The 17,445-nt window shown below is 37.8% G+C and overlaps 1 protein-coding gene across 5 annotated transcripts in view; it reads left to right on the top strand.

Moving 5' to 3' along the window:
* Positions 1-13,860, top strand: part of GDAP1 (ganglioside induced differentiation associated protein 1) — a 47,721-nt gene extending 33,861 nt beyond the window's left edge. For all 5 annotated transcript variants that reach the window (XM_086695239.1, XM_086695240.1, XM_086695242.1 and 2 more), the window contains 4 exons: positions 4,878-5,051; positions 6,527-6,621; positions 9,551-9,665; positions 10,674-13,860. In XM_086695239.1, coding sequence (XP_086551365.1) covers positions 4,878-5,051; positions 6,527-6,621; positions 9,551-9,665; positions 10,674-11,056 — 767 coding nt within the window. In that variant the 3' untranslated portion in view covers positions 11,057-13,860. The remainder of the gene's footprint in view (positions 1-4,877; positions 5,052-6,526; positions 6,622-9,550; positions 9,666-10,673) is intronic.
* Positions 13,861-17,445: the final 3,585 nt, after the last annotated feature.

Raw genomic sequence — 17,445 nt, 5'->3', positions numbered from 1 at the left:
AATTCTGAAGTCACTGTTACATTAAAAAGTTATTTATGTAAGGGTTTCCAATTATTCCAATTATACAATATTTTTGTATATTAATAAAAGCCTCTCATAAATAGTTGAATTACTTTATATGTATTTTAGCACATCTACTGAAATTGTAGAGTAGCACAAAGGTTCTAACCAAGTGTGGAGAAAATATATGTGGTAAGGAAAAGAAAACGAACCTTTTAAAACTCATGATTGTGCCAATGAAAGTGGCTTTAAAAATTAACTTTTTCTCCCCTCTTTGATTTGTCCAATTTCAGTGGACAGGTAGGGGTGTCAAAATGCAGAGACTCTAGTTCTATATTATGTGCAAACAATAATTGGAACAAACTGTCTGATAAAGGAGTTTTGCTCCCAATTACAAATGTTTCTGTTAAAAGCCTTAAATACCAATAAAGAGAAGTTAAACATTTAAGGTATAAAGCTTATTGAAAATGATGGTATAAATTTGTCTCTGTCTCAGCAGATCATGACTGCATATAGTGAACTTCTATAATTTGACATTATGTGTTTTTTCCTCATCTGTGTTTAGATTTGATTGTTCTCATTCCAAAGTTGTAACAGCTTTGAATTGTAGTCAGTTTGTAACCATAACTTTTGCCTCAGGTTATAACTTATTTACATTATTATATTTTTTTAATAGCCTGGTGTTTGACTAGTTGAAGGGTACAGTTTTTTTCTGCTACATGATGCACACCTTCTTATATATCGATGTCATCACAAAGTGATCTAATAAGTAAAATTAAAAAATCAGCAAAGGGGTAAAGATAGAAATGAGGTCTGTTTTCATTGAACTACTAATAGTAAGAACTGAAAATTATTCAAATAGACCTAGGGGGAAGTCTTTCTTGAAAACAAGACATAATTATGCCTTCTTTGTCTGCCATCACTGGGGAACGTAGGAAATCAGAGTAGTCAATGTAGTAAAATAATGGAAGCTTAGCCTGTAAGACCCTAAATTCTTTTAAATTTTTGCTCTTGGGTAAACAGTGTAATGTAATATAAACAATGTAATTTTTTTTTAATGGCTCAAGGCCATGGTTATTCTACAAGGCAGTATAGGGACTTGAGAATGTGGGGAACTGTTTGTCCCTGTTAAATAGCTGCAGAACACTTGCATTGTGTCTTTTCTTTCTGGTTTTATTTTTTATTTTTTAAAATTTTTTTTCAACGTTTTTATTTATTTTTGGGACACAGAGAGACAGAGCATGAATGGGGGTGGGGCAGAGAGAGAGGGAGACACAGAATCGGAAACAGGTTCCAGGCTCCGAGCCATCAGCCCAGAGCCCGACGCGGGGCTCGAACTCACAGGACCGCGAGATCGTGACCTGGCTGAAGTCGGACGCTTAACCGACTGCGCCACCCAGGCGCGCCTCTTTCTGGTTTTAAAAAACTATGTTTTTCTCTCGTTATCTCATATTTCTGCTTTGTGTCTACCCGTCTGTTTCTAATTTGCTGCCAAAATTTTGGTGCAATACAAGACCTGCCTTTGTCCCCTACTCAGTTCTTCTAGGAAGTCAGGTCTTCTGCCAATTTATTCATTTATTCTTATTTTTTCTTCCAGCTTAGTCACTAATCCTGGTTTCCAGTACAGCAAACCTATTCCCTAATGCTGGAAACTCTTTTCAATGCCTGCTTCTTAAAGGTCCCCTGATTCCTTGCCCTGCCCCTTTAGGCCTTCTATTGCTTTTGCTTTTTCGTTCCTGACTGAGGTAGAATAGCAAGAACAGTTTTTATTTATTTATTTATTTATTTATTTATTTATTTATTCATTCATTCATTCATTCATTCATTCATTCCCTACACCCAACGTGGGCCTCAATCTCATGACCCCAAGATCAAGAGTTGCATAGCTCTAAGCTAGCCAGGTGATCCCTTTTCTTCTTCTTCTCCTTCTCCTTTTAGTGTTCTAACACAAATGCTTTATGGAAGGATTGAAAAATAAAATAGAATGAGAGAGGGAAGATCTGTATAATTAAAAGGAAATTCCCAATTGCTTTTTGAAAAACTGTTTCCAGAGGCAGTGGACACTATTGTGCTTTGGTGTTGAGGAGGACAATGACAACACATGGCAGGTGTTGCTCTGGAGGTCCTGGAAGAGAGACCCTGAGGCTGGATGAGAGCTTTGGTTCAGTGGATATTTTATGGTCTGTCTGACAAAGTGTTAGAGGAGATAGTTGTATTGTAATGGTGCCTTGAGTAGAAGAAACTTATTTTCATGGATTTAAACATTTATATTCCTTTGAGAACTCAGGCATAGGCAGATGGAACTTCCCCAGAAAGCAATTACTAGACAGTGTTTTTCCTGCTTTTATTCACTTTCCCAGAAGGAAGTGGTATGCTCTTCTGAAGACATGCCCCAGGCCTGGCACCAGAAAGTAGCCTGAGCCACTGGCCATAAATTTAACCACTTGTAAGCATTTTAAAATACTGTACCATTTTTGGTTATTAACTTGAGGTTTTTGGACCCTCAGAGCAGTGGTTCTTAAACTGTTTGGTTTCCAGGCCCCTTTATCATAAACGTTATGGAGAACACTGGAGAGCTTTAGTTTCTGTGGGCTGTATCTATCAACATTTACCAAATTAGAAATTAAAACTGAGAAAAATTTGAAACACGCAAATAATCCCACACCTCATTAACTGTCAGAGTGATGGAGCCATCACATGTCCTGTAGCCTCTGGAAAACTCTGGTGTATCCTTGAGAGAGAATAGGAGTGAAAACCAATTAACATTGTAGTATTACTATGAAAGTAGCTTTGACTTTGTGGACCCCCTGAGAGTGTCTTGGGGAAGCTCAGGGATTCTTAGACCACGCTTTGAGAACTGTTGCCCTTAGTGGTCTATGAATAGCATTCAGGAGATTTGAGATCCTAGAGGAGAAAAATTATTATATCTTTATTTTCACTAATTTCCAACAGAAACATTACTTCCTTTCATTTCTAGTGTAGGGATAAATCACAGCAATTGATCAGGAGTGCCTGTGACTTTGTTACCAATAGAAATCACAGGTATGTTCATAGCATATCAAGTTATTGTAGATATCTTAAAAATAACTTATGCTCATAATTACTTTGAAATTATGGTAGTTATTAGACCTGCTTCTAGATATTGTTAATGTGTTAAAAAAGGCACCCATACTAATGTTTTATAATTTAAAAATAATTTGATAAATATATTTCAATATAATCAATTTCCTTTGCAATCCTATGTCTTGTATGCACTTAAGGACATTAGGTTAAGAACTCTTTAGTATTTCAAGGGCCTGAGAAGGACTCCAGTCTGTTGTCCTCATGGAAATTTCTACCATGCATTGGTTGGGATCTTAGTGATAAACTGAAATTCTCAAAGATCACCAAGGAAGTGTGCTCTAGTTGGGTAAATTCACTGTTGACAAGCAGTATGTGGCTGACACTTCATTGTCAGTTATTCCAATGTAGATTTCAGAGTTGGACTTCCCAGCAGGGAATTAGATATTTGTCTGCTGGTTTGAGGAGTAATCCATCTTATTTTTTCTTAGAGAGTCAGAAATAGTCTGTTGGCTTAAAAAACTTGTTCCACTTGGATTATGGCATTATGAGATCTTGTCTGAAATGCTCTGCAACCAACTCTGAATTGTCAACACTTATAAATGAGTGTGGGGTGCTCAAAAGGATTCTAAATTAAATAACCCAAACTAAGAAATAAATTAATAAAATTGAGGCTGTTCTTTTTACTTGTTGGAATGAGCTTGTTGGCATTTTTCAGGGCCTGTTTCAGGGTCAAAAGTAAGAAGTGATTCTGAAGGGACATAGCCCTGATCTTTGAATCATTTGGTTCATATTTATTCTTTTTAGATAATCTGTGAATTGTGAACCCTTTAGAGATGTTACAATGATGTTATAAGACAGAGCACTGCATTAGGACTTACTGACTTTAGTTGTTGTTCTGCCTTTAATTAGCTGTGGGATCTTGGGGAGAATGCCTCAGCCTCTATGTCTCAGTGTCTTTGTTAACTGCTGCAGAGCTTCTCCAGCTCAAACATTCTATAGCAACTAGAAATTTGGGAATATGTTCATTAGTTGAAACTTACTGAACATCTACTATGAGCCAAACATTATATTAGCCACTGGGAACTCAACAGAGAACAGTACATGGTCCCTGCCTTCAAGTAGTCTAGAGTTTAACCAGCACATGAGGATTCATGCAGAACCCACTTTCTAGAGATAAAATACTAGAAATTCATGGTGAATTCTGTGAAGATTGTCAATTCACATTCACCTAGCATCAGCAGGGCCACTCTTGGTATTAATTGGAACCTCAGAAAGAGTGGTCCTTGTTTATCTTTCCATAATGGTCTTTCATTCACCTAACCAACCTCTATCAATGGCCTAAAGTATAATGGACACTGTGGTAGACCCTAGGTCATAGGCTCCCTGCCCTGAAGAAGCTCATGGGTCAAAAAGATACAAACAACTAATTAAGGTGATAAGGCTATGAAGGTATACGTACAAGGTATTTTGCATGTACCGAGGAGGTACATTTGACCCAATCAGATATTGGTGGTTGTAGGATGTTAGGGAATGTTCCACAGAGGAGTTGGCATAAATAACTGGACCTTGAGGGTTGAGTAGCAATTTGTAAGGTAGAGAAGTGAGAGAACTGCAGTGTGATCATCGTTTGGGATCTAGCCTCGTACATCTGCCCATTTCAAATTTTGAATATCTGGGCGGGGGAGATACCATCTTTTAAATGCCTTGATATAATATTGAAAACATTGATGAGGAGATTTGGGTTTTTGATTTTGCTTTTGGATGTAACATCTCATTTGTAACTTTTTCTTCAATGTTTGTATATATGTTTTTAGAAAAAACACCCAGGTTAATGCCTGATAAAGGAAGCATGTATTATCCACGGGTACAACATTATCGAGAACTTCTTGACTCATTGCCAATGGATGCCTATACACATGGCTGCATTTTACATCCTGAGCTAACTGTCGACTCCATGATCCCAGCTTATGCAACCACAAGGATTCGCAGTATGTAATGATCTTAAAGACTTGGAATTCTGTCTCAAGTTTCTTTTAATTCATTTTTGAGACCTGGCACATCTCATGAAGACCTGGGCACAGGGTTGTTGAGTTTGTTGCATGGATGCTCATGTTACAGATTGATCCATGCACTAGATTAATATGTGCTTCAGCTGTTCAGTTGGACTTTTATTATCTATAGGAGCTGATTTTCCAGCTCCTAGTCTTGAGGGCCACGTTTGGATAAAACTCAGAAAAGAGGCCTGTGGAAAAGAAAAGAACATAACATGTTCTAACAGACATGTGGACTAAGAATCATGAAATCTGGAAACTGCTGGGGATTAAGTGGAACTGAGTTCACATTTCTTGTCCTTAATTCTTGTTTCATTACGCGAGGGAGCCAGACTGCAGGCTGTGTAACCATTATTCTACCTCTAAATTCAATGATTTGGGATTGATTTGAGTTGTGATAACCAGCTCTCTCCTTTTCTGAGGACAGAGTATGGTCAGTGCATGGGATGTGGAGAAGGAGATGTGCTCTATGGCACATGTGACTGGGATAGGAAAGTAAGGGAAGGTGGCTGTGGTCGGACTCTGGGGATGTTTGACTAGAAACACTCAAATGCAGATCTTCTAATTCCAGAAACTACATTCTTTCCATTACATCATATCTCACCTTTATAATTCTTTTAATGTTACTTTTCTTTCGTTTTGTACTTTTCCACCTTTTTCTCCTCTTCTTTCCCCGTCCTCCTTTTCCTCTTCCCACTTTACGTCTTGTTCCTCCTCCTTCCCTACATAAATACTCATTATATGATTTGAAGCAAGTGTTCTGACTATAATTCCATCATTTAGAGTTAATATTTTTTCAAATGAGTCTTTTGCCTTCCCTTCATATAGAAATCCATTATAGAAAACTTGAAAGGTATTGAAAGATAGAACAACTACTGAGCACTTCTTTTTTTTTTTTTATTTTTTTTTTTTCAACGTTTATTTATTTTTGGGACAGAGAGAGACAGAGCATGAACGGGGGAGGGGCAGAGAGAGAGGGAGACACAGAATCGGAAACAGGCTCCAGGCTCTGAGCCATCAGCCCAGAGCCTGATGCGGGGCTCGAACTCCCGGACCGCGAGATCGTGACCTGGCTGAAGTCGGACGCTTAACCGACTGCGCCACCCAGGCGCCCCGTGCACTGAGCACTTCTAATGTGCTGGCCTTGCTCTGAGTGCTTTCCTGGGTGTCTCACATTTAATCCTTAACCTATGCAGCAGATGCTCTGAGAAGCATTTGAGAAAACTGAAATTAAAACTGAAGCATTTTCTTGCATTTGAGAAAACTGAGGCACAGAGAGGGTAAGGCCATGGCAGAGGGAGGGGGTGAATCCCAGAGCTCGTATTCTTATCATGGAGTTTCCCAGTTTCTCCTTGTTTCTTGTGTAGAAGGGAGGAAATAACTTACTATTTCAAAAATGATTTTGTTCTCAGGCCAAATTGGTAACACAGAATCTGAACTGAAAAAACTTGCTGAAGAAAACCCGGATTTACAAGAGGCATACATCGCAAAACAGAAGCGACTTAAAGTGAGTAAGCCAGGCTGTCCTCAATTGACATCCACTGTTTGTATTAAATGTTCCACTGTTGGTAAAGTATCACTATTTCTAGAACATCTTCACTTAAATATTGCAGGTCACCAGTGCATGTTACCTTTGGCTTATGCTCTGCTTTTAGAAAGAAGTTTTCTTTGTTAGATTTGATATTCAAACCTAATGACAGTTGCCTATAAAAAGGCAGGTATTGCCCATGCTGGTTGCCAAGGAAAGTTATAAAACGTAAAAAGCAAGTTCATAATATGTACTGGGAATCTGTCACTTCAGGTATTCCACTTAACTAGACCTTTGACTTTTGTTTTTTAATACCAATAAGGCAATTGGCAAGCTTATTCTATATATACTCCCCTCCCTCATTTTTTTTTCTTTTTATCTTTCACCCATTTCTTCCTCCTCTAACCCCCACCTCTGGCAACCATCAATCTGTTCTCTGTCTCTGTGAGCTTGGTGTTTTGTCTTGTTGTTGTTGTTGCTTTTAGATATCACATATAAGAGAGATCCCACAGTATTTGTCTTTCTCTGTCTGACCTATTTTACTTAGCATAATACCCTTGAGGTCCATTTATGTTATTGAAAATGGCAAAATTTCACTTTTTTATGCTTGAATAATACTGCATTGTGTGTATATACCACATCTATTCATTCATCCATGGATGGACACTTAGGTTGTTTCCATATCTTGGATATTGTAAATGAAGTTGCAAAGAACCTGGGGTGCATACATCTTTTCAACTTAGTGTTTTCATTTTTTTTTTTTTTTTGGATAAATACCCAGAAGTAGAATTGCTGGATCACCTGGTGGTTCTTTTTTTAATTTTTTGAGGAACCTCTATTCTGTTTTCCATAATGGCTGTACCAGTTTACATTCCCACCACTTCTTACTTGCCTTTTTGATAATAGCCATTCTAATGGGTGTGAGGTGATATCTTGTGGTTTTGATTTGCATTTCCCTGATAATTAGTGATGTTGAGCATCTTTTTATGTACCTGTTGGCCATCTGTATGTCTTCTTTGGAAAAGTGTTCAGATCCTCTGCACGTTTTAAAATCAGATTTTTTTTTTTTTGTTATTGTGTTTAGGAGTTCTTTATATATTTTGCACGTTAGCCCTTATCATACATGTAATTTGCAAGTATTTTCTCCCGTTTAATAGCCTGCCTTTTCATTTTATTGATGGTTTTCTCTGTTGTGCAGAAACTTTTTAGTTAGATGCTGTCCCACTTGTTTACTTTTGCTTTTGTGGCTTTTGTTTTTGGTGTCAGATTCATAAAATTATTGCCAAGACCTATGTCAAGGAGTTTACCACCTATGTTTCCTTCTAGGAGCTTTCTAGTTTTAAGTCTTATGTTCAAGGCTTTAATCCATTTTCAGTTAATCCATTTTGACTTGTCTGCCTCCTAAGGAGGCCGTGGGCTTTGATTCATCAGTTACAGTCAGCCTTTCTCTCTCCAGTGATTCTTTCCTCATGGTCCAAGAACACATGCACGCTTCTGGCACATTAAAAATGTAGCCAACATCAACACTCTTCGCCCTCCTCAACCTCCCATCTTCCGTCATCTTATCTTAGCTAAGGGAGCTTCTCAAAGGAAATGACTTCATACACAGCACCCCTTACTTTCCACTCTTTGAAAGAAGAGATAGAATTTTTTTGATAGAATTATCTTTGCCTTTATTTATTTTTAATGAAATTTATTGTCAAATTGGTTTCAATACAACACCCAGTGCTCATCCCAACAGTTGCCCTCCTCAATGCCTATCATCCACTTCCCCTTCCCTACCACCCCCCATCAACCCTCAGTTTATTCTTTTTTAAGAGTCTCTTATGGTTTGCCTAAGTTTTTTTTTTTCCTTCCCCTCCCCCATAGTCTTCTGTTAAGTTTTCAGGATCTACCTAAGACTGATACCATATGGTATCTGTCTTTCTCTGTATGACTTATTTCACTTAGCATAACACCCTCCAGTTCCATCCACGTTGCTACAAAAGGACATATTTCATTCTCTCTCATTGCCATATAGTATTCCATTGTATATATAAACCACAATTTTTTTTTTTTAATTTTTTTTTCAACGTTTATTTATTTTTGGGACAGAGAGAGACAGAGCATGAACGGGGGAGGGGCAGAGAGAGAGGGAGACACAGAATCGGAAACAGGCTCCAGGCTCTGAGCCATCAGCCCAGAGCCCGACGCGGGGCTCGAACTCACGGACCGTGAGATCGTGACCTGGCTGAAGTCGGACGCTTAACCAACTGCGCCACCCAGGCGCCCCACAATTTCTTTATCCATTCATCAGTTGATGGAAATTTAGGCTCTTTCCATAATTTGGCTATTGTTGAAAGTGCTGCTATAAACGTTGGGGTACAAGTGCCCCTATGCATCAGCACTCCTGTATCCCTTGGGTAAATTTTAGCAGTGCTATTGCTGGGTCATAGGGTAGATCTAGTTTTAATTTTTTGAGGAACCTCCACACTATTTTCCAGAGTGGCTGCACCAGTTTGCATTCCCACCAAAAGTGCAAGAGTTCCCGTTTCTCAGGAACCCACTCTTCCTTAATTCTCTGCATTCTTCGTGCCTGACCCTTCAGTCCTTCATTCCTCAAAAGCTGCTTAAGTTCCATTCATTAGTTGGGGTTGAGAGGAGTCCCTTTGTGCCCCTCATATTCCTTGCCATTTCTGGTCCGCTGGTCCCACAGGGGTTGCCAGTGAGCATTGGATCTGGCCCGTGGAGTATTCTCCAAGCCAGAGTATTTTCCCTCAAGTTTGCTTTTGCTTTAACATTATTCTGTATCTTCTCATTGTCTCGAATAAATAGACTCCAGCTCTGGAAGAGTTTATATCTGCTTTGCTCTATATTGATTGTTTTTTTGCAGGCATCAATAACCTCTTTTGTAATTTTTGCTAATTAGTCAAAGCTTCTTGACCATGACAATGTCAAATATTTGAAGAAAATTCTTGATGAATTGGAGAAAGTCTTGGATCAGGTTGAAACTGAGTTGCAAAGAAGAAATGAAGAAACTCCAGGTAGGTTCTCATTTGTGGGTTTTTTTTTTTTTTCTCTTTTGCTGGACACCAGGCTATTTATGGGAATATTTTTAGATTTTGCCAAAAACATCCTGTAATCTGTTTTTATTATTTTTATTCATGGGCAGTTTAAATTATCATGGCAACAATAATACTGAACTCAGCAAAACCCAGGCAACTCATGGTATCCCAGTCTGTGTATATGTGAAATGTGACTGGTGGAGGATTTTTCCGCACAATTTGAAGTTATAGCTGGGAGATTCCTACTTAGCCCATTTCACACATTTTTAATTACAGTAGTTCATTTGGTTGAATAACCTGAGTAGTTGCTTGAATGTTCCCTCTAGTTTTTTTTCTGGGCAGGGACAGTACTTCCAATCTGGAGTATAAAACAGGTCCTGGCCTGTGTATATCTGCAGGTTGGCTGGTGAGCATCCGTGTATTGTACTTTGGGGCTTAAGTGCATCACCAAGCCATTGCCCAGGTACATGCACATGGACCATTTGTGCCATTCTAATTGGCAACAAAGTTGAAGACCATGTTATGTGAAAGTTGCTTCCCAATATGAACTTCTGCTTTATATAAGTAACTAGGAGCTGCAGTCACTTGAGTGACATTTCAGGCCCAATTTTATGGGTGTTTCTAAAGCTTATCTGCTGTTTTCCTAAACCAGGAAGAAAGATCTGTTGACTCCTCTGGGTTGGAGGCTCTCACTTCCTCAGAATCCTTTTGAAAATGAAAGGCTTTGAGCTCAAATGGCTCTAGTTTGACCCAGGGATGTAGGTGACTGACAGATATCAAGCAAATTTCCCTTAGCTTGGGATACATTGGCATGGGCTTTGTTTTAGGATACAATTACTTGCTGAGTTTGATTGTCAAGAAAACGTACCATGGCCTTCATCGTTTGCTGTACTCACACTCGCCCTCAAGACCGAGATAAAAGATGCCAGCCAGAGTCTCTTTGTACAGCACTTGCCCCTAACTCTCCGTGTCCCTTTCTCTGATTAGAAGAGGGCCGCCAGCCTTGGCTCTGCGGAGAATCCTTCACCCTGGCAGACGTTTCACTCGCTGTCACATTGCATCGGCTGAAGTTCCTGGGGTTTGCGAGGAGAAACTGGGGAAATGGAAAGCGACCAAACTTGGAAACCTATTACGAACGTGTCTTGAAGAGAAAAACATTTAACAAGGTTTTAGGACATGTCAACAATATATTAATCTCTGCAGTGCTGCCAACAGCGTTCCGGGTGGCCAAGAAAAGGGCCCCAAAAGTTCTTGGCACCACCCTTGTGGTTGGTTTGCTTGCAGGAATGGGATATTTTGCTTTTATGCTTTTCAGAAAGAGACTTGGCAGCATGATATTAGCACTTAGACCCAGACCAAATTATTTCTAGGCTTGTAGGGATCTCATGGTGGCAACTCATCCAGCTATTCAACTAGACCCTTGTCCACTTTTCCAGGCCCAGTGGAGAATGACCCTGGGCAATTAGTAAAAAGCATAATTTACTTTACTCTTTGGATAGTTTATGTGGGGAGAGGAGATAATGAAAGTGTTTTTGTGGGCTGGTAACTTTGAGGTCACTTATTTGATAACCTGAACTAATCCATCCTTAAAATGTGCAAGGTCAAGATAATGTGAATGTGACAGAGAGTCAGACCTTCAACTCAAAATGTCAGTTCAAGTTCTGAATTATTTTGGGGGAGAAGGTTCTTACTATAAGCAGACGGTAATAGCCTGTGATTGCCCATAGCTGTTCATTTGAGACTATCTGGATGTGCTGAGTGTTGAGTAGTTAGCAACATTTTCCACTGGAAATTCAGAGATCACCTTTGTTTTAAACCAGTTCAGATAGTGGCAGGGGCACAGGAGCACGTCATATGATCACTGTTAGCTTCAGGCAGAAATAAGTAACACAAAGGGAACAGGGAGAACGACAAGAGGGAAAATGAAGTCTGTATAGTGAAGAGCGGTAGAAGGCAACTGCCAGGTGCCTCCAACACAATTCATGGCTGCCTGTCCCCTTAGTAAACATTACATTTGACTACTTGTGGCCATTGCCCACATATCTTCCTGTAATTGAGAAACTTGGGAAGAGACTAGGGAGTTACTGGGGGAGTGGACTGGAGAAAACCCTGGGCTTTACACCCAGAGCTCCTCATCTGACCTTAGTATTAATTTTAAATGCATATGAATCACACTATTTTAGTAAGATTAACCGCTTATGTACTTGGGTGTGAAATGCTTACTGGAACATTTCTGCTTAGCATTTACATGACATAAAATGGTTCCTTTCTTTTCCTCATAGTTCCCTAATTGGATGCTGCCTGAGAAATATCACTCCTATGAACCGTTTTCTCCAGTCACTGGGGGTCCTGGCTTCTACAGCCTCTTTTAGCACACAAGTGGGAGTCAGGTGAAGGTCCCTGCTAATCCCTAGCATGGCATGTGGCTAGGTAGTAGGTGTTTGAATGATCTGGGAGCACTAAATATGCTTATTCTGATTTTGAAGAAGCTGGTGTGTTAAAAAACTGTTGTCTAGGCCTTGCATCTGTTTATTGTTATTAGCAGGGCCTTAAAAGGTTAAAGAGAAAGAAAAAGAGAGAAAGAGAAAAGTGTAGTCTTAGCCCGTTAGGGGAAATGAAATAAGCCAATAGTGATGTCCACTTGTATTCTTCATGTGTGTCTAGGCATTTCAGGGGTACCTCAGTCCATCTGGAAGGGATAATCCCAGTGTGTCCCATGAACAACTATGGAGTCATACAGTTTGTGCTTAGGAAAAATTTTTCATGGTGACAGCAAGATACAGTTTCCCTGGCATTGCCCTGAAAGGAATTGGGGGGATAGTTTTAGGTCTCTGGCAGGAAGTATGTATAGAGAATGATGAGCTAAGGTTCAAGAAAATAACAAAAGCTTGGATTGCCTCAGGCTGGCTCTGCAAAATAGCCAAAGAATGTACTGACTTTTTTTATTAATAGGAAACAGTCAAACTTAGGAAACAATGACTTTTGATGGTAAAATGAGTCTATAATTCCATTTCATGAATCAGTTTTTTTTAGAAAATCTTGAGGAAATGGATGTTCCTTGTTTACAAAAATTGATAACATCTCAGTGTAAACTTAATCCAATAATAACGAACAGACTGGCGGCTTTTAGAATGTCTTAATTTTGCCCCTCCCGTGCACTGTCATATAGAGTAGTTGGATTTGTTTGTTGCTGGGACATTCCAATCCCTATGTTCATAAAAGAGCCACAAAACTGATTATTCAGTAGTTTATAGTGTTTCAGAGATCTTTATATCACCCTGCGAGAAGCAAGAATTCAGACATGAAGAAGACAAAGTTGGATTTTTATAAAAATCTACAAAGGGTATTTACCTATGTAAAAGTTGTTGATCAAGAATAAAGATTAGAAGCCCAGTGATGGCTTTTCCTTAAATTTACTGAATCAGAGAAAGTCTACTGGGAAGTATAATTTTCTGATATGGTTTCATTGGAAATATGCTTGTGTCAATATTAAAGATGATGCATCATGGTGATTTCACTTGTTTCATGCATACCCATGGGTTTAGACTTATAAAATGTTAGGGGACATAATGACCACTAGATGCCACTGTTCACATAGTAGTCTGAGATCGGGCATTCTTTAGGTTCAGCAAACCTAAAATTGCTCAAGTGAAGATAAAGGTTAATGACCTTAGTTTCTGAAATGAGGGCATCTTCATCAGATCATTCATCTGTACAAAAGCTTGAGGCACATGTAGTATTGATTTCTAATGCTTTAGAAGGGATAACAGTACCACACAATGTCAAACTAAAGAGCTAAACATATACTATTAGCAAAATAAGCACTTTTATCTATTTTGTTTCAAGATCATTGGTGACTGGCCAGTGTGCTCCTCAGTTTCCAAAGTTTGTATAAATATCATAATTATAAAAATGTCTGAGGTACTAAATTTAGGTTGGCTGTGTATGTCTTAATACATAAATACTATTTTATTGTTATTGCAATTATATGCCTTTTGAATCTGTTTTCCTTAATTGCAGATAGTTATAAATGCTTGCTTGATTTTTAGTTATTATTAATATTGACACCAGAGTTGTAGATATTTTGGTGTTGTTTAATGTAGTAGATCAAGATACTATTCTACTTGTAAGATCAATAAAAGTAATTGGATAATCAATATGAACTATAAAAGTACCAATTTTGTAATCTTTTTTGAGAAAACAGATTTATTGGGGCACCTGGGTGACTCAGTTGATTGAGTGTCCAACTTCGGCTTATGATCTCAGGGTTTGTGGGTTTGAGCCCTGCATTGGGCTCTCTGCTGTCAGTGTGGAGCCACTTTGGATCCTCTGTCCCCCTCTTTCTTTGCACCTGCCCCTCTCATGCTTGCTCGCTTTCTCAAAAAACAACAAAAAAACCCAAGATTTATTTTCATTTAAAATCAAAGTATACTGTGCTAATTGGAAGGAGTAAAATAAGCAGAAATTAGGTATTCAATATATTTAGCTTACAAGATGGCATATTTTCCTTATAACAATTACTGACTCATGATTTATTTAAATACACAATTTTATCATTAAAATGAGTGTCAGGTTAAAGAATAACATATTGCTGTTGACCATTAAAGAGATTATTTGGCAGCTACCTAATGGGATAGGCATGAAAATGATAAATACCAAGAGAATATTGTTTTTTCAAAATAGTTTTGTTACATTTTTACTGGGTTTCAAAGATTACTTTTATGATATTTATGTATATTTTTGATAGAGCTCTTTTATTGAGTTATGGATATTCAAGTTACCATCCATATTTCTAGCCTTGCGAAGCTTAACCATTATTCTAATCGTCAAAAGAAACTGAATACTACTTTTATTTTACAATGAACAAAGCAAATGAGTACCTAATTGACTTTATTTTCCCTGAATTTGCTAGCAAGTCAAAAAGCAACAATATTGACTACCCATGGAAAGGCAAATGATGTCATATGCTCAGAAAAGGAAAAGACACCATGGTATGGACACAAAAGTCAAATTAATGCAATGAGTGAATTGATATTTAGTTATAACCTTCATATTGTTTATGCCAAATATTTGGCTCATTTATATTGTTATTCTCTATGTATTCATATCAGAATGTTTTGATTTTCTAATTTACCATACTTGTGGTAACCCAACACTAGACAGGGTTCCAAACCAAGTAAGGAAGTATAATTTCTAGAGTGAGGATAATAGTTTTAATTGTGTATGACATTGTGAAAATGGATAGGGGAGAGAAAGAGAACTCACTTCATGGATTAGAAGGGTAGTGCATTGATGAAAGAAATATCTTAGATTACTTGCATTTGAGTTGAGCCCTGGATTTTGTCTTAGGAGAGAGGAAGGACTGACATATGGGTCAAAAGCAGCAGGGTAGAGCAGGCTCTGAGGTATATGATGACAAGAACATGTGGAGCTTGAGACAAAACATACTTATGATGGGCCCTGATCTACTCTGCTTCCACTAGGCAGTGTATCTCATCCAGAAAACCTCATCATAAAGCTCCTTTGGGAAGGTTAGAATTTTTTTTTCAGCATTTTACTGTACTCATTATTTACACATTGACTCCTTGATTACAAGGTGCTGTCTTTAAATTCCCTTATTAAGAGAAACCGATAGTATGGATGAAAATATAAAGATGTTAATGAAATGTAATGCAAAGGGTCAGGTTTCCATGCTAACAGAAATATTCACATCCATGTATATAAGTTAATTCCTAATCAATCAGATAGGTAAATTTTCAGGGATGTGGCTAGTACATATACCTTTTTGTATCATCAGATTAAGGTATCTTTTGAATTTAAGAATCTGATATTCAACAAAGTCACAAACATCAAATATACATCATAATAAAAATATAATGATATACTTTTAGTGATTCCATTTATTAAGGTCAGTGAACAAAAAAAGTAAAGATTTACATTGAAAAATTGATATGAACTAAAAATGATTAGCATTAAAAGCAGAGATGGCTATGTTGTAAAAATGACTGCAGATTGTGCTCATTTCTTTGCAATGTGATGTTACAGATCATCTTGTCAGAAATACCATCCTCAGAGCATGACTATAGTAGGCTCACCGGAAACCAGAGATATTAGATATCAAGTAGTGATGAAAGTCACTAGAGGTCCTTGTTAATACCTTGTTAATCCTCCAGGCAGAAGTAAGGACTATGCCCTCAAGTAAGTTAGAAGAAAGTTTTTCAACCTTGTCACTAGTGATATTGTGGGCCAGGTAATTCTGGTTGTATAGATCTGCTTTGTGTGTTTGAGGGTGTTTAGCAGCATCCCCGGCCTCTACCTACTAAATGTCAGTAGCTCCCCATCGATTCCCTGTTTTGACAACTAAAATCATCTTCAGGTATTACCAAATGTCACCTGGGGAGAAAATCATCTTTAGTTGAACACCTCTGCTCTACATTTATCCTAACAAAGCCTAAAACTAAACCCCAACAAGATCTTCAGAGGAGATAGACATTGGAGGTTGGATTCTGCCAAGTTAGAGTGCTTGGGAAATGTCTTGGATTTCCACATATCCTCCATATCAAAGCATAAAACCAAACCTACACATTTAAAGGTTATTAGCTAGTAATTGAACTTCCTGCCAGAACAAGAATCAATACCCTTCAGAGAGGATAACAGAATCCAGAATCTCTGTAACAGGTCACTATCAATGTCCAGTATGCAATTAAAAAAATTACCAGACATGCAAAGATACAGGAAAATAGGATCCATAGTCAATTAGAAAAGGAGTAGTACACAGAAGCAGAATGTGATATGACTCAAATGTTGGACTTAGCAAACACTTTAAAGCAACTAAAAGATAACATATATTCATAGAATTAAAATGTAGTTTGATTGAACCAACAGATTAGGCATCTCAGTAGAGAAATGAAAACCATAAAAAAGAACCAAATGGAAATTCTTAAACAGGAAAGTACTGTAACTAAAGTGAAAAAATTCACTGGATAGGCTTCACAGCAGATGGGAGAAGGTAAAGGAAACAGAGGAGCAGAACCTGAGGCTCACATGAATATTATCAACTTGCTTAATATATATGTTATAGGAGTGCTAGAAAGAAAGAATTTGTGGAAACAAATATATAATTAAATACCAAATTTTCCCAAATTTGATGGAAAATGTTGACTTGCAAATACAAGAAAATTGCTGAATTCAATGAAAAATACTCAGAAAGCTGCACTTAAGCATATCATGGTCAGACTGTTGAAAATAACCAGAGGAAAAAAGTCACATAACACTAAAGTAAACAATAAAAATATTTACTGAGTTCTTGTCAGAAACAGTGCACTTCACAAGACAGTGGAAATGTCTATAAAATGCTGATGGGGAAAAAATCCTCAAAATTCTATATCTGGAGAAAATACCCCTTAAAAATGGAGTGAAATAAAGACATTTTCCTGATAAATGCAAACACAGTAATAAATTGGATCTGGCAGAAATGCAAAACAAAACGTGTTAAAAGCATTCTTTAGACTGATAGAGGAATCGTACCATATGGAAAATCAAATCTAAAGAAAGGAATAGCTAAAAAGAGTGCCAGAAATGGCAAACAAATGGGTGGTATACAAGATTATTTTTGTTACTTCATAATTTCCTTAAAAGGCACCCAATTTTTTATAACAAAACTAATAGCAGTGTAAGGTGGACTTTATAATATACATGGAAGTAAATATATCACCACAAGAAACGCAAAAGTTGGGAGTGATGGATAAATGGAATATTA

This window comes from Puma concolor, chromosome F2, assembly GCF_028749965.1.
Source record: "Puma concolor isolate L17-30 chromosome F2, mPumCon1.1.hap2, whole genome shotgun sequence".
Taxonomy (NCBI): domain Eukaryota; kingdom Metazoa; phylum Chordata; class Mammalia; order Carnivora; family Felidae; genus Puma; species Puma concolor.
This window is presented reverse-complemented; position numbering and strand designations above follow the sequence as displayed.